Below are 18,825 nucleotides of genomic sequence, written 5' to 3' on the forward strand. Positions count from 1 at the left end.
CATATATAATGCCATATATTTTGTTGAAAAAAAAATTCTAAGGTCTTGTCCCTACTAATTTTAGTCAAGTAAAATACTGACTCGATTTAATAGCTACTTTTAGTAGATAAATAAGTAACTAAATCTTGCTAGTCTTTCACAAATGAAGGCAAGCTGTTCATGTACAAGACCACACAAGATGAAGGGGAAGAATTAGTAGAAGGTATAATTTAAGTGAGAAGACTTTTGCATATTCAATAATTGAGCATGCAAACTTTGCTCAAAATATTGGTAATAGTTTTATTGGGATGTGAGAGGCTAGGAGCAAATGATCCCACTGAGAGGGAAGAACGGGAATTAATTAAAAATATAAATAAATGGTGCTTTCCAAACTATTTAAACACAAAATAGCAGCACACCAAGAATGGAAGCAAGGACTGTCAATAAACGAGGAATATTCAGCATTTCTCAGATACTATGGGGAAATAAACAAAACAAAAACCAACCAAACAACAACAACAAAAGGGAAAATCTAAGCCCGGGGGAAGAAAAGGTAGTGAGAGACATTAGAGGAAACATCTACAGGTCAGGTATGATAATTACAAGGTATTCATGGGTAAACTGATACTTAAGGAGAGTTGAACAGCTTAGTGATAAAAGATACCTAGTGATAAAAGATACAGAAAAGATTTAGTATTAAATGCCTTTTTTGCCTTGTTGTCAGAGTTCATAGCATGTACTATGTAGTCTGAGGACGACATGACAGTCAGAAGTTAAGGGAACAACACATCATGTATTCCTGAGAAAGTCTGGACATACTCAAATCCATGAGATCAGAGAGGATTTACCATAGGTGACTGCCATTATAAAGCCAGTCTATTCTCACTGATTCACAAGAGGTTCCTGATGTCTGGAAAAAGGTTAAGAATACACTTCTATTCAAATAAATAATTAAGATCTAAGAAGTTTTCAGAATGATACACTTTGAAAGACTTGTACCAGTATCTCTCACAAAAAGAAGATATGATTTACCTTGGTAAACAAAATGGAATCCCCTTGCTGATGCCCCACTCTTAGCACTGAATCGCAGAAAAATTTGATTAGATGTTGCCAAAGGCAGTGTCTCTCCTATAAAGGGAAACAAAAGAAATTAAACAGGCAAAATAGAGTAAACAAATATACTGTTAAAATCCAGTTCATGTTTTCCTTTACCTCTGAAGAAAATCTAAGTCACAATGTATAAAATGAAATCTAATACTGAAGGTTTAAAAATGGATCAAATTAAAAAGACTTCATGATTCATTAACAAACTTTCTGACATTCAGTGCAACTCTTCGAAACAGATCTCCAAACTATTTTTCAGGAGTCTGTCACTACCATTAGGAGCTAAAATCATTAAGAAAAGTTTTGGTCAACTTTTTCTGTCACTGACAGCTTACTCAATTTTGCAAAACACATTAAATAATGAAAAGGATTTTTGAGATGTAACAAAGCATTCTTATGTGATGTTCATCATTTAAAAACTAATGAGAGAAAATGGATTTATGACTCTTTTTGTATAGTTGCTTCAATAAAATATATGACCACATATTATATTACATTACTATTTTTTTAAAAGCATTTCCAATTTCATACATTGAGTTGACAATTAATAAAGATGTTTAATATTCATTTTCTCCTTCACTATTTGCCTATAGTCATGCTAAATGCTCAGTAATGAAACAAAAATAATTGAATAGATGCTATTACAAGTGACAAATGTTTTTATTTGTGTTGGGTTATATCAACACAGATTTTAAAAAGTTCTACTGAAATAAATGATAATTTAGTAATTATATCTCAGACAGCTGTATAAACAAGATTGATAATTCCTTCACTTAGATTAATTTTATATTATCACAGCTCTACTACTTTCCGTTAACAGAATCTAATCTTAAACCAGTGTAAATCACATCATGATGAATAAGTAAAAATCAAAAGTTTAAACTCCCTTCATTGTTCTCAAATGTCCACTGTAGATATATACATTAATTTTTACTTTTAAAGAATATGTATAATGCAGTAAAATTGTGTGCCCAGATGAGTGCTCTCAAATTTTAAACTTCAAAAGTGAATGCATTTTGCTGTTGAAATTTTGCCAGTGGTCATAAAAAATTAGAAAATAAATACATTAACTCCTCTTAAGAGGCAAATAGCAAGAATTCACTATCTGAAAAGGATCAGCTGAATTTTTCAAATAATAAAATGTTTTTTATAAATTGAATAGATATGTTCCTTTAACTATATATTCCTTTAAAAGGGAGATTATCCCCAATTACTCATAAAGAAGCAATGAAAATCTTAAAGTTACTTAGAAACTCTCCTAAATACCAGGACTGTATAACAAACAAACAAACAAACATACAGCTCTGCAGGAATATTTTTATATTATCCCCTTGAAATGAACATAGTAGTTAAATACAGAGACAGAAATTTTGGCCATGCTGAAATATATAAGTTTAATTATCATTTCATAAGGTCAAAATTTTGCTATAGTTACCTGGAAACAGCAGCTGGTTTTTTTTATTCTAAGTGCATATTTCAGTTCAGATAATTTCATTTAGTGAATACAAGTAATTTGTGTTTAAATGAGACATTTGGAAAATGTAGATGTTTGGGTGCAGAGAAGATAACCTCACCACATAGTCTACCCTCTTATATTCCCTCAGTCTTATATTAAGACTGGAGAATTTCATTCAATTATTTCTCCAGTAATCCAAGTGATGAGTTTTTGCCTAAAACGTGTTTCAGAAGACTGTTGTGTCTCAAAGTTTTAGACATCTCATCCATTTCCCTTGGTATCTATATTTCCAAACAAAATTCAAAATGTTCTCATGAATTCTTTCTTCCAGACAAAACTGTGTAAGAAACATATTATTTTCCTTATTTCTTACCAGAGTGGGATCCAGACAGTGAACTAAGAAGTCTAGCTTGCGAGTTATCTCCATCAAATAATTCTGCCACATCATTCAGAGCTGTTTGGAAATAGGCAAATTGTCCAAACACAACTATATTTAAAAATAAAGAAGTAAGAGAGTGAGAAAGAGAGAGAACAAAAGAGAAGATAATCTATTTTTAAAACCCAAATGTAGTTGGATATTATTGGATATTATTGTCTCAGTTATCAGCAGATTCCTCCAGAGTTGTTTCCAAGTTTCAGGCAAGGACAGAAGCTTAATTTATTATCTATCATTATAGACGGTTGCTTTAAACTTCAGTGGTGAGAATGTGATATGCTCTTCAGTTTTTCCTTATTTTTAAATAAAAACAAAACTAAAATACCCTTTCCCAAAAGCCCACTCTCCAGGCAGAAGAAATTCTTATTCCTTACTGATTAAGTACCTATAAAAATAAGAAAATTAAATATCGAAAAAAGATTTTATTTTTAACTAAAATTTCATTAACAACCTCAGCAACTAGTGATGAGCATCTACTGCAACACATGATTAGTTGATTAACCAGCTTTAGAATGAGGAAGATGTTTTAACACTGAATTGGCTATTTTGCACCTGTGCATTTTATTACAAAATGAAAACTGACCAAGTAATAAAAACATCAATGCATTACTGTTTTTGGCATATTCCTCCACTTAATTTTTACCCTCAACTGTAACCAATTTAAAGTGTATTAAAAAATAAATCAAGTAATTTATACATTTCTTATTAGTAGATATCAAATAGTTGTAAATATTAGTTAAATGAATTCAAGTATCAGTCAGCAATAAAGATGTAGAGTAATAAACCAGTAAAATGAAACCAATAATAATACTATTTTATCACAATAGCTATCCATATTTTCTTGATAAAGGAGGAATCTGTTTTAAAGTTAAATCTATTCCAGATTCTTTTTAAAAAAAAACAACATAAAAACAACAACAAAAAACTAAAAAAAAAAAAGCAAAACAAAAAAGAACACAGTTCTAAGGTGCAGCACTTATCTACCATTTGATGTACAGCTCACATCAGACAGTACTTTTTGTAAAGTTTAAAAATCTTTTTATTTTTTCCCTTAAATTGCGTATTCCAACCTCCTAATTTTTAAAAGCAGGACTAACTTTGAAGTTAGATCAGAAGTGTTGAAGCCTTTTTCTGATAAAGTGTTGAAAACTGACAAAACTTGAGAATCCTAATCTTACCGAAGCTACCTCTACTTTAATCACTACCATGGTGAAGAATGTTTTCTTTATGTCCTCTTGGAATTTGCTGTGCTCAGCTTGTGACTACTACCACTTGTTCTTTTACTACACAATTCTGGAAGGAAATATCCTCCTTCACTTAGAACACGCGATCAAGATTTTTAGTGAAGAACACTGCACAATCACATCCGTGATCAGATAAATTTGTCACTCAGTATAGTTCTAATAACATTTCCTTGTAATCATTGCCCCAATATTCTAATAATTCCAAATGCCTTGATTGATCTTTTTTACATGTTCCAGCATCTTCCACTTCTACTGGTTATTTTCTAGCATCTTATACAATGAATAAGAATTAGACTCCTATAGAGGATCAACAAAAAAATTTTCGGACTTCCTGTGATATGAGTAGTAAATCTTCAGCACTTCAAGGCATGACAATAAATAAAGACTAGTCTTGGTCCAAAATCAGGAGAAACTTTTTGTAGAAAGCTTATTTTTGATAAACTTATTATTGTGAACTCAGTAGTTTACAACATTGCATCAGTGCACCTGCAAACTCAGCTGGCATAAAAGAATGCCTGAGAGAATCTTTGGATGATTTTTTTCGCTGTCTGCTTTTTGCTGGTGTGAGACCACGACCTTTGGACAAGCACTCACACCACCTCCATCCCTCCTCTGACAGCAGCAAATGCTGCAACTCCTCAAAACAGATCACTTTGTCTCTCATTCTTTCTTTTCATTCTTCCTCTTTTTCCTCTAAACCTCTTTTACTCTTTTCAATTAGTAGTCATCTCTCTGGAGACCACTGCTGAGCAGGGAATGCCCAATTCAGGGGATTCCAAAGATTAACTTTCCTCACAACTCACTGATGAGACAACTCTAAGAAATTAGTAAGCAACTTTTATATGATATATTAATTATTATTACTTTTATTTTTAATATAAATATAAAATACAAGTTTTTATATTTTATTTTTTAACAATAGTTATTGCAAGGATCTCTTGGGCAAATGTATTTGTGGAAAACACTTGCTTAGTTGAAGTCTATTGATCACCCAAGGGAAAAGTAAATTTGAAAATTGTAGAATCAATTTCTTTTTCAAGAACCCTTTCTTTTTGATAGCCAATTTGCAATATGTTTCAAATCTAAAGTAACTATTTCACATAAATAACAACAGAACTGTAGAACAATGATTGATGAATAGAATAGTAGAATATATTCTTACCAAATTCTTTAGGTACCATTATTGAATAATGGCAAGTCTGTCCAGCAGTATAATTATGAGGATAACTTGGTGATAGAACCACCCCCTCCGTTCCTGTATACTGTCCTCCACATGGTGCTGGAAAGAAAATAGAAATAAATGTTATATGAATTACACCCACCCCTATCTATATTAGCTAAGTTTGAAAATGAAAGAAAATATATAATACAAAACAGCAGCTCAGTGCTTTTTGCCTGCGTTTCTTCTATGAAGACAGATTTAATAGCTCTTTCCAACATATATATTTTTATTAAAATTCCTTTAAAATTGGAATAAAGAAATTTTAATTGACTGCAATTATTTGTATAGGACTGGAATTATAAATTAGTTGACAGAAACTGTAAACACAAAAGTATTGAGTTTCTATGTGTATATTTATAAAAAAAGTTCATTTAAAAAGACATTTAGTTGTTATTGCTGTGTGAGTAAATGTCATAATGCAGTTATCTTGGGTCCCAGAGAAATACATAGATATGTTAACAGCACTCTGCACAGAATGCTACACTTTGGGAACATATGCTTAAATCACCCTGCTTTTTCAACACACAGATATACATATTGAAATTCTTCAGTTATTTCTTATGTAAAGTTAAACAGAAGATAAACACTTCACAGACTTTTGTATGTGTTTCATTCTTCACATTAGTCTCTCTTTCAAAAAAAATAAATAAATAAAATAAAATAAACAGAGTAAATAATAAGACATGGAGCTGATCTTTCTCAGTACTTATAATAAAGTCATCTTGCTTAATTTTTTCCCCATCACATAGAATTAGAATCAGGATCCCACGGTTCATTATCTCACATTACTGGTGACTATCCTTTTGAAATCTTTATTTAAGTATCATTAATATAGTTGCTACTATATTAATATCTATTGGTCAGGATTAGACAGTACACAGCACTTTATAATTATTTCAGTAGTTCTGATTACAATCTAAAGCAGACATGTCCAACCTACGGTCCACAGGCCACATGCAGCCCAGAACAGATGGCAACAAGGCCTGCCCCCTACCCCATGCCATCTGCCCCTCACTGCTGCTCTGTCCCACCAAACAGCCTGGTCTGGCCCCAGGAGCTCACCAACAGCCATACATCAGTGTGCTACTAACAGTCTGAGATGCAGCCAGAGCATGGGAAGGACACATTGCAGCACTGACTCAAGTTCTAGAAGTAACTGTATGCATTTTGATTCATTGGCTAAACACAGCAAAAACAGTAAAAAACATTCAGCCTTGCTTTTGTTTCGATAAAGGAATTTGAGAACATGGTTCAAGACTGCAAAAAGAAAAAATCATGGGTTTTTTTTTGGTGTATTTCCAGCTCCATTTTCAGTCAACATAAACGTTACCTGGAATTTTCAAATTGAGTGTATAGAGTTGCAATCAAATATTCAATTCAGAAATCTGACTGTGCCTTCTACTTTGATAAGCCCTATTTTACAAGAGAAAAACATTCCACACTTCACAATCACACCTTATTCATATCATCATTTTCTGGCAGTGAGTGCATTTGTGACCAATTATTTTCAAGGCCAAAGCACAGAAGAACAATTCATCAAAAATCTCTGATGAACACTTTTAGAACTCATTGAGAACTGCAGCCACTGACATCAAACCAGATGATGCATTCATTTCATAAAAACTCTTACCCAAGAGTAAGAGCTCTTTTTGTTTAAATAAAAAATATTACAGATTAAAATAAGTCTTCTTATTTACATACATGAACTGTATTATATATTTTATGAGGGCTGTTCTGAAAGTAATGCCTCCTAATTTATTACGTTGGCCGACAACATCAGAGGTGGTATGGCTAATAGAGGTTAAACCTTCCAGCAATATTCCATTACATTTTATTGCTGCATTACAGGTGGCAGCAGAGGGGCAGACTGACAAAATGCATCTGACCTGGAAGTGAGTATAAAGCAAAGGTGCAGAAATGGATTCATCCATGCAAAAAGAAAATCGTCTGATGAGGGCACATTTTCAGTGCTATATCCAGTTCTGGGCCACTCAATACCATAAGTACATGGACCTAATGAAGAAATTCAATTGAAAAGATACAAAATGATTCATCTAAAACATCTGGAGATGCAGGAAACACTAACAGAACTAGGGCTGTTTACTCTATCAAATAGGAAGGTTGGAGAGATTCTATCAAACTGTATAAATATTTGAATTGAGAGAATGATGAAGAAGAACCAGACTCTGTTAGTAGTGAATACCAACAGTAGTGCTGAGGACAAGAAGCAGCTTTAACCATATACAAAGCTCTATCTGAAATTAAGCAAATGCTTTTTTATATATTTATTTATATTTATATATAGTCAAACACTTGCACAGATTATCCAGAAAGGCTGTGGAGTCTCCATCCATGTAGATATTCAAAATCTAACTGGGCAACCTGCTCCAGGTAAACCTGCTTGTGCAATGGGGTTGGAGTAGGTGACCAGAGGCCCCTTCCAGCTTCAGTCCTGCTATATACAGTGTTTCATCCAAGAGACAACCACAGTACTAGTTTGAAGACCATCCAGAAGACAGAGTAGAATATAAGTCTAGTACATATTACATAGGTCAGTCAGAGTGTGAATTCCTAGGACTGAGTTTAAGTAGATCTCCTGGGCCTTCAGGCAAAGGTTGTGAGTACAGATCCCAGCTCAAGTTGCTAAAGGCAATTAAGACCTATTTGTGCTCTCAGAGCCATACTTGCAGGCCTTAAAATCTACATAAACTGATACTATATAATTTGAATGCATCCTAATAATACTAACTAGTAATAGGTACAATAGTAATAATAGATAAATATAATTATGTTAGCCATATATAGTAATGATAGGTATATGATCATAATATAAATAGTAAAAGTAATTTCATTTCTTGTAAGAAATTCTGTTTACCTTCCAGCTGTTAACCTATTTCTCTCACCTAAACTCCTTGAAAACAAAGGTGCATACTTGTTCATTACTCTGGGTTCTCCATTACATTGATGTTTTTCTGTTTTGCTTACAAAATGATTCCACAATCTCCATGCCTTTCCCTTTTTGTGGTTTAACCCAGAAAGCAGCAAAGCAGAACACAACCATTTGCTCACTCCAAACCCTCCCTGATGGGATAGGGGAGAAAACTGAATAACGCAACGTGAAAGACAAAACTTTTTCTTCTTTTATCTCGAAGCTTGCTTCTTGAGGCCTTTCTGGTGATAAGGCTCTAACTGACAACTGCAAATTATCTAGGGGGGTGTCACCCTGCTACAGTACCTCTACTTATGAAAGATAAGCAGAAGCAGGACAAGCAGTCTTTTTCAGGCTTGAAGGAGCTGACCACTGCAAAAGGCGATAATACTTGTGCATGGCAATGAAGGCACCACTCCCTGCTGGCTTATCTGTTGGGCCAGGTATGTCACACTAACAGAGAGAAAAGAAGAAAAAAATACAAGACAGTGAAATGGGGCATAAAAGGCCCTCACTAACCTAAGGACTTTGAAGAAATCCCAAGGAAACCTTTGATAGAGAATTCCCTAAGAGGAAAACCTTTTTGGTAGAACCCACCCAGGACCTGCTTGCTGGGAATCTTCCTGGCTTTCTCCCATCCCCTGAGGTAATCAGACAAGTTCTTGAGATGAACAGACCTACTACAAACCTCACTGGACCCACAGTGGTGACTCTCTCTCTCTTGCTTTCTACAAAGCTACTTGATTTTTATTTCCTATCTCTTTCCTATTGCCCATCTTCTCTTCCCCATTTCCCTAAGCAACTAGGATTTGTAATAAACTGGTCAGGCTAACATCTGACCCGTAAGTGTCTTAATCTTGCCACCAGGTATACATATATTAAAAAGAACCTTTTCTCCCTCTTATAAATTGGATTGGGACATGCAGGCAGTCGTGTGTTGAGGTAAGAATAGTTTAATAAGAATGAAAAATAGCAAAAGAAAGAAGAAAAAATAATCTAAGAAAGAAGAAAAAAAGAATTTACAAAATGAGTGAAGCACAATGAATTGCTTTCCACCAGCCTCAGCCAGCTTTCCCAAGTTTCATAGTTGAGTGTGGTCAACTCCATATTGTACAGAAAATCACTTTGCTATGGTTGGGCCAACTTCTCTTGCTGTGTCCCTTCCCAGCTTTTTCTGCATGCCCAGACTCCTTGCTAGCAGGCAGTATAAGAAGTAGAAAAGTTACTGATTTAGTGTAAATTCTGACCAGAAATAATCAAACATCAGAATGTTATCGATGTTATTTTCATAAGAAATCCAAAACAGCAACACACCATCTACCATTAAGAAGATTAATTCTATTCCAGCCAAAACCATCACATCTTTAAAATGACATAATCCGTAATTCCTTAAATATTCCGCTTGCATCTTAAAAGACAAGTTTAGATTAAATATGCATAAATATATCTATGTATATATATATATATATATATCTATGTATGTAATGACTTCTGTATCTTCACACTCATGCTGGAAAGGTATCAAATAAAAACCCGTGTTAGGTTTATCCTACCTCTGCTATACACAACCACCAATGTCTCTAGAATTCTATCCCTCAAATAACTGCAAATGCCACTGTACCATGTTCAAAAATACATGTAATACACACTCGGTAACACTGGCGAGATAAGTCAAATGGTAAGATAACAGTAGATACCATTACAAGAAGGCAGTGCTCTGTTCCATGATGGCTTTCCATCTGCACCAATTACACATGTAATAGTTGAAGGATCAATAATTTTATATCCAGAGTCACACTGGTAAGTAATAGTTGAACCAAGCTTAAAGTCTGTTCCAATTCTTGTTCCATTCATGATGTTCCCAGGATCAAAACAAGCTTCCCGTGGCTTTTCTGTTAAAGCGAATGAAAAAAAATCTTTGTACACTTTCAGGTTAAAAAAAAAAAAAATCAGTGTTTTTTTTCAGTCAGTAATTTTCTCATTTCTGTATATTTACAAGATCAAGGATATTTGCATAAGATTGGCTAGGTGGACAAGGAAATCATACAGAAAATAACTAATCTGTATCATTTTCTTTCCACTTATTGTTAGCAGAACTGCCCAAAGGTTCAGTGACTTCCATGAAGTATAGCTCTACAGAAGAAAAATTAATTTCAAGAATCCACAGTGTAACTCTATTATATTTTTTAACCAAACAGCATACTCAGTACTCAATAAAATCTCATTAAAAAGCTGTCATACTATGGAATAACTAAATTTTAAAATTGCTTGTAACTTTATTTCTCATACTTAAGAACATCTAATAACTGAAGCTTGGAGGCTAACAAAGTAAACAAAGCAGTTATTGTTTAGAATGAGAAAACATTTATGAAATCTTTAAATCAAAATGAGTGTTGACACTGATGTTAACAGTGTTAGTTCATTTACAATCAGTATTAAAACTCAAATAAAGGAAAGGAAAAAATACATATATTGTATTAGAAATGTCTTTGTTTAAAGAGAATGATGGAGATGATCTTCAGACAGGTAGGATTAAGGTGTAGAATGCTATAAGTAAATAAATGAAAAGAAAAAATTAGTATCATTATACTGCTGATGTCATAAATTTTGCTAACATTGACTAAAATACAACTCAGTTCCCTTAAAACATATGAAAAAATGACAGAACTTCAGAAAAATATTTTGCTAAATAATTGAACTCTAGGAGGGAATGATGTACCTAATAGAAGTGGGATACAAAAACTTTCTTTGAAAAGTTCAAAGATCAAATTCATAAGCAAAATTTACACCATGCCTCCTTCCTTTATTAAATGCGAACATAGTACATATTTTAAATAAAATACTCAGGGGAAATTTTCAGGAAGCCAATCTGGATATCAACAAGCAGAAATGAAAATAAAAATATTTTTTAATAAAATATTGATTTAACGTAATTATATTGCAGAATTATCAGGTAAAAAATGCTTATTTATTATAATAACTCTTCAAAATATGTTGTTTTGATCATATATTTTCCTTTTCTTCCATTTTGATTGAATAAAGGCACATAAATCAGACTATATTACAGAAAGTACACCAAGTTAAAATACAGAAGTACTTAGTATACTTTATGTTTGTAGAGAATATCTGTTATCTCTCTATCTCCTGCTCAATTTCCCACTTTCTATCTTTGCAGGCCAGAACTTCCAGAACAAGCCATTCCGTTTTAAAAATATATATATATTCTTCAAGCTTAGATAGATAGACAAGAATTCCATCATCTATGTCAGTGTGATAATGGTTTTGGGAAGAAAAGGGTTGGCAATATGTAGAATTATGGGTAGTGATAGATAACAGATGCAGAATAAATATAAAAATAATGTAACATTTATTTTTAACTTCCGTTAGTTTTGTTGTTATTTCTATTCTCTTCAGTGGTTTTTTTTTGTTCTTATATTTTTGACATGTACATCATATATTGCATGTCCATTGACAAGAATAAGAAGCTGAGGCAGCACCTTTGCACATGAGAAACAGCTTGACTGAATCAGTGCAGATAACAATTAAGTTAGAGACAGCATCTGGACCAGAAGCAGAACAGCTACTAACTTGTGTGTTTATGTGTGTTTCTCTTTAATTAAAAGAAAATATAACCTATTATTTGGCTAGAAGCAGTTACCACTCTCCCAATTCCTTCCTGAAAACAAAAATGCAAAGGGTCTCCTGCAATAATTACTCAAAAGACTTGTATATAGATTCAAAAACAGTTGGAAAGGAAAATGTATTGGTACATGTCAGCAAAGAAACACCATGTAATGTATTGCAATTGGGACAGACAATTCCAAGGCAAACGCTACTTTTTATGTGCATCTCTCCTATTTTTTTTTCTAGAAGCTGAAAATGCACATAGTAATGTGAAAGACTGCATGAAAGAGGGTTTCTCTGTTCCTCTGTTTTACAGAAAACTGTTTTTAAAACTATGTTAATATAAAGGGGTATCTGGCAGTTCAATATGTGTATGCCTAGAATGAAAAAGATTTGAGTCTCAGTAAATCCTAATTAACATTTCTTTCTTTTCACATGTTTCTAAAGATTAGAATGAGAACAATACCTTTATAGTCAATAGCAAATCCTGACATTCCAACAGAAGCATCACTGCGAAAAGCCAGAAACAGACTGTTACCACTGCTCTCTATTCTTTCAGGAGCCTGTGAGCCTTGAAAACTGCCAATTAGAGGACTGTTAGAATCTTCTCCTTCATAAATATGTAGAAAATCGTAACTGGGCTCCATATTGAAACTGAAAAGAAAAAGAGAATTAAGTCTTAGATTATTTTTCTTGAATTAAACATAACTGTAACTGTGGCTGCCAGTCTTCTACCTAAGAGATTCTCTGTTCCAGAAATAAGTCTTTTAAGCATGATTCATAGTGAAAATTTATTTTCTTTAGATGGAGTTCTCCCTACCATTGATATGAACAAACTGAGCTTTCCAAAAGATCTACTACAAGGCTAAAGATCTACTATTCAGGCTCTATCCACATTCAATAAAAAAGAAACATATACTCGCACCTCCATAAATACTTTTCTCAAGATGGAATGAAACACCTGCTGCAGAAGGCTGCATCTTACCACTCATCACGGACAACTTGCTCATTAATTAAGGCACTGCCTCCAGTGCCTTCTCTTCTCCAGGCTGAAGAGCCCCTAGACATCTTAGAGGTGCTCAAGCCCTCCGATCATCGTCATGGCCCTCCTCTGGACCTGCTCCAACAACTCCATGTACTTCTTGCATTGGGAACTCCAGAACTGGAAGCAGTACTCCAGATGGGGTCTCATGAGAGCAGAGTAGAGGGACAGAATCACTTCATTTGACCTGCTGGTCATGCTTCTCTTGATGCAGCCTAGGATATGGGTGGCCTTTTGGGCTGCAAGCACAAATTGCCAGCTCATGTTGAGTCTTTCATCAACTGACATTGCTAAATCCTTCTCCTCAGGACTGCTCTCAAGCTATTGTCTGCCCACTCTGTATCTGTGCTTGGGATTGCTGTGATCCAGATGCAGGACCTTGCACTTGGCCATGTTGAACATCATGATGTTGCCTTGGTTCCACCTCTCAAGCCTGCCCACGTCCTTCTGGATGAGATCCCTTCCCTCTAGAGTGTCGACTGCACCACTCAGCTTCATTTCATCTGCAAACTTGCTGAGGGTGCACTCCATCCTACTGTCCACATCACTTAAAAAGATGTTAAATAACAGAAATCCCAATACCAATCCGTGAGGAATGCCACTTGTCACTTGGTCTCCACTTGGACTTTGACCCATTGACTGCAACTCCCTAAGTGCAACCATCCAGCCAATTCCTTATCCAGATAGTGGTCCATCCATCAGATCTCTAGTTTTGCAACCAGGATGTCAAGCAGGACAATGTCTAATGCTTTGCACAAGTCCGGGTAAACAATGTCAGTTCTATTCCTTTATTTACTTATGCCATCATAAAAAGTGATCAAGTTTGTTGATTACCTCATCTTCATTCTCCATGTGCCTTAGTAGGTCCTTCAGGACGATCTGCTGCCAATCACAGAGGTGAGACTGACTAGCCTGTAGTTCCCCAGATTTTTTTCCCTTCTTGAAAATGTAGGTTACATGTTTCCCCTTTTCCAACAAGTGAGAACTTCACCAGGCTACCATGACCTTCTAAATGGGAGGGATAGCAGCTTGGCAACTTCACCCACCAGTTCCCTATGAGCTATGGATTCTATGGGAACCCATATACCAGGTCTCTAGTTTCTTTCTGGAGAGGGCCACATCTTCCCTGGCCTTTTATCGGTGATATGCTCATAGAATTTTCTTGTTTCCCTTTATGTTCTTGGCTCTGTTTAATTCTATCTGGGTTTCAGCTTTGCTAACATGAGTTCTGGCTGTTCAGACACCTTATTCCTCCCAGGTAAACTGTTCCTGCTTCTGCTATCTATAGACATTCTTTTCGCACTGACTTACATCCAGTCCTTGTTGATTTATGGAGAGCTCTTGGCATTCTTGCCAAACTTCCTTTTTCTTGGGATGCACTTGGAGAAGATGATCCTTGAATACTGACCATCTTTCTTGAGCCCCTCTTCCCTTCAGGCCCTTATCCCATGTCACACTTTTCCTAAATAATGTCATATGCAAATGGCTTCAATAAAAAGAATATTTTATGCTCTATTTTCAACAGGTAGGAGAAGACACAAAAAATGTTTTGAAATTTCACATAAGAGAAATTTTAGCTGGAAGTCAGAAGAATGAAAATAAAGAGCAGTTGAGAGATCAGGAACAAGAAAAGCACTTTTACTATTCTTTTCTACAGGGCAATGCTTTTCAATCTTTCTGTAGCCAAAACATACATGATAAAATACATTCTGTATTCTTAGTTCACATTCTCATCCTATGTATACACTGCTGTCTTCTAAAGCCATTTCCTCGAGAATAACTCAGGACTCAGGTGTGACATAGTGTGAGAATAAAAAAATAGTTTGACCAAATGAAGAGAAAGTAGTATGTTAAGAAAGTGAATTTTGCAAATGTCAAAGAAAAACAAGTTACTGAAAGAATTGCAGAGTTATTTCTTCATTGACATTTTCTATAAAACTAAGGCTATGTTGCAAAGTATACTGAGATCCATCACAAAATATATTTCTTTCTGAATTTAGTTATCCAGCATAAAGTTACCAACATGTACTCAAACACTTTTTTCATTAGATAGGAATCTGCATCACACTTACATTTACACTGTAAATATCATATTTGTTAAAAAAGTAAAACTTTCAGATAACAGATATAATAAGTAGTATTCCAATTTTCCCTTTTCTTTTTCTTCCTTTTTTTTTTTTTTGTTTTTGGTCCAGCTTTCTGAAAATGTTTATAAATGAGACAATCCAAAGCTTAAAATGCCCTATATAACAACCAGCCATCATAAGATAGGCTAGTATCCAAGATATTCTGCAACATTAGATAGTTTTGTAAAATACGGCACCAAAAAACAGGGAAGCTATAGCATAACTTTTTCTTTCAGATTTCTAAGGAGGATTTCTTCAGTACTGAGAATTTAAGAACTTCTTGTGCAGAATATCAAAATTAGGAAAAACTTGGGCAGTCGATTTTGACTACTGAAATCCAGTTATTTATAACGTACTGGAAATCTAGCGTAAAGTGCAAATTATGCTTCCATTATGCTTATCATAACTGTATTCCCTAAACTATAATTTACAAACAAATCTGAATAATGAATAATTCTAAGTTCCTTTCACCTTACTTCAAATGGGACATTTTAACTAATTATTTAGGTATTCCACAGACATGCTACTTATCATACCTATCATGAGATATTTTCAAGAGCATAATTTGTGGCTAACTTATCTCATCTTTATTTTCCTTCCTCAATGCTACTTGATCAAATACTCAGAGGACATATCTTTTTCATTATTATTATTATTGATTAAATAACTTCCAGATTCCTCGTGCTTTGATTCTTTCATTTTAGACATATCAATATTTTATTAGAAAGCATTCTGCAGTCAACAAATAAAACTTACTTTTGTTTCTTTTTCTAAAAGAAGGTGAAAATTTTACACCTTAAAACCCTCCATTCTTTTTCTAAAATAATCATAATTGAACTACACCTATTGAAGCAGAAAGCAATATTATTCTCAGCTTAAAAAGTCAAATTTAGGATTCGAAATGAAAGGAAGAAAATAATTTTCACTTGCATCCACAGATGTAGAATCCAAGATGACCTGATTCAAATAGAAATGATAAACTGGGAACACGAATATGATTATATTCCTTAATTTCATTTTGTGTTAAAATGTATGAACCAAATATAGGTTGATTATGATAGTGTGAGTAAATGAAACTTCTTTTTTTATAGCAATGACACAGTATTATCCAAATATCTCTTATCTCTTAACAAAGAAGACAAGATATTACTACATTTTTAGTTTGTTTTTTTTTTCCTGATTTCTGCATTCTAACAAGTGTATTCAATTTACATTTGTAAAAAGCTTTAAGAATTGAACTTTAGGCAGTTTCCAGTACAGTGTGAATCACTTCTATAAGATACAAAAATGTAAATCAAGCGTTTCTATAAGTGGACAGTTTTCCAAAGCTTTTTTTTTTTTCAGAGGTTACCGCAATTTTTGTTGTTCAGGTATGTATTTGATATCAAAAGTGACATATAACTATGTTATCTTCTTTTATGTTATTTTGAAGCAATGATACAGCATACATTAGGTGTACGCTCTGAGACATAGCTATAACATATGATTAAAAGCTTTAAGAACTGATAAATGATGCTGTTTTAAGATGTGAGATTTGAAATTCTATTAAACAGAGACATTAATCTATAAATAGTACCTTTTGAATATCAAGGCAATGACAAAGTCAGGGTTTACTTTTATTCTCCAGTCACATTCTTTCCCAGGAGGATACGGCTGTGGATAGTTAGGTGATAAAATAACTCCTGCTGGGCCTGTCAGGTTTCCTCCACATGCAGCTGTCACAATGTAAAAAGAAGTAGGAATATGGTCACATCTTAAATTCACAAGTGTATGTTAGCTGTTAAGTAGGAGTGAACTGACTTCTAGATTTAATAACAAATAAAAATTGAAGATAGCTTTCCCGCTTCCACCTAGAAAACTTTTTTTTTTGTATTTTCCAGAAATAAAATGAGCTCTTTTCATTCTAAGTAAGCACAAGAAAAGCTCTTCCTAAAGGAATGAAATATTAAGTTTAATAGGAAGCGTTGTATATCCTTTCCAGTACTTAAGTTCATCTCTGTCAAACTGAAGTTCTTATGTACAAGAAGTCCTTTAATCCTTTAACCATGGAAATCACAATATAGCCCCTTTTGGCCAAAGATATAACACAAAGCAGTACTGAGTCAGTCTGTGCAATTATTTCCAAAATAAAAAATCAAATATATTAATTTACTTACAATAAATTGAGCTTTACTTTTAAGAAGTCCAGCTTTCAAAGGTAATGACTACACAGAAGCCTACCTCAAAAGCACAATAGTCAACGTGGTTGCACATTATTACCAAGTCATGCAGACTGAACGCATCTGTAGAATCAAGCTGTTGGTATTAAGGATTGGGCATCTGTACTAATCTGATATACTCAATGATTCTATGACTGAATGCCCATTTGTGGTTGGAATACACTCATAGAATAACTGTTTCACTTTAGACTCACTCAAAAACTCCAAGACAACTCTAAATCATAAGCAAAAACATTTACTTTGAAGGAACACTACTAACTCAAATAAAAATGTTAATAAAAATACTCCTACTATTTTAGGAAAATAGAATAAACTTTTATTTTGATTTCTGATCTATTTTTATTAATCTTTCTATGGTTTTGATATTTTAATCATTATTTTTGGTCTAGTTCTTATTTTTTAGATTTATTTCTTTTTTGCTTTATTCTTAAACAGACATTACAGGAAATTGTAATTTCAGTTTCTAACATGTTGTAATGATTCAGCCTGAGAAAACCACGATCAAAATAATAAGATATGAGTGCAACAGAAAACACTAAATTGGGAACAGAAGTCTCACAATGGTCAGAGATAAATAGACTTATTAACTGGAAATAATTAGCAGCATACTGAAATAAAGACTTTATGGTAATTTTTATACTGATATATAATGCCTTTAGGAGAACTGCTAAGGCTTCTAATATTTTCATCTCTGCAGTAAAGACTATTTTTATCTACTTCCCCCTTCAAGGTCACCTGAAGTATACGGAAAAGTAAAGATATGTCCAAATGTTTTAATTTTGATTTCTATTTAAAGATTTTTATTTTATACATAATCCCAGCAAACAGTTTAGTAAAGACTTTCATGTCATTATTTACACATCACCCTAGCTGAATAAGAAATATAATCTGTATTATTTTAAATGGAGAGTAATATCATGTCATTACCTATGCATGTAGGAGGATCGGGTTGCCAGAAGAATCGGTTATTCAGTTGCACACATGTAATTTTAGCTTGTCCTTGAAGCTGATAACCAGGGTCACATTGAAAGGTAGTAGTATCTCCAGGCTCTCTGCTGTCTCCATATCTGGTACCATTTTGTGGTGTTCCAGGATCATTACAGGTTGATGCGATTGAAGCTTTAAGGGAATCATGAAATAAAAGCTTTCAGATGTAGATACTAAACAGCTCTAAATAAAAACAGCACATTTTTACAAGAGCATTCCAAACAAGGCTGTAGTATTTACTCATTATCTAACATGGGAATGCTTTTTGTTTCTTTTTTTTTACTATGAGAATTTGTCCATTGAGATACATCACAATTATGCTGGCTTCTTGCCAGCTACCTTAGAATAAAATACAAGCCAAGCAAACACAAGCTTTTCTTTCTTCTTCTTTTTTTTTTTTTTTCATCCACTTCAAAAAACAGATCTAGTAACTCCTTTTTTTCATCTTAATGTTCCA

The 18,825-nt window shown here is 33.7% G+C and overlaps 1 protein-coding gene across 1 annotated transcript in view; it reads right to left on the minus strand.

Annotated features, from left to right (window-relative positions):
- Nucleotides 1-18,825, minus strand: part of CSMD1 (CUB and Sushi multiple domains 1) — a 966,006-nt gene that overhangs the window by 144,633 nt on the left and 802,548 nt on the right. The window contains exons 27-33 of the mRNA XM_065730794.1: nucleotides 18,309-18,500; nucleotides 16,739-16,877; nucleotides 12,461-12,648; nucleotides 10,068-10,262; nucleotides 5,382-5,498; nucleotides 2,913-3,026; nucleotides 1,012-1,107 (exon numbers count right to left, since the gene is read on the minus strand). Coding sequence (XP_065586866.1) covers nucleotides 1,012-1,107; nucleotides 2,913-3,026; nucleotides 5,382-5,498; nucleotides 10,068-10,262; nucleotides 12,461-12,648; nucleotides 16,739-16,877; nucleotides 18,309-18,500 — 1,041 coding nt within the window. The remainder of the gene's footprint in view (nucleotides 1-1,011; nucleotides 1,108-2,912; nucleotides 3,027-5,381; nucleotides 5,499-10,067; nucleotides 10,263-12,460; nucleotides 12,649-16,738; nucleotides 16,878-18,308; nucleotides 18,501-18,825) is intronic.

This window comes from Cyrtonyx montezumae, unplaced genomic scaffold (genome assembly GCF_038088225.1).
Source record: "Cyrtonyx montezumae isolate F1298 unplaced genomic scaffold, pur_monq_1.0 scaffold_13, whole genome shotgun sequence".
In the NCBI taxonomy this organism is placed as follows: Eukaryota; Metazoa; Chordata; class Aves; order Galliformes; family Odontophoridae; genus Cyrtonyx; species Cyrtonyx montezumae.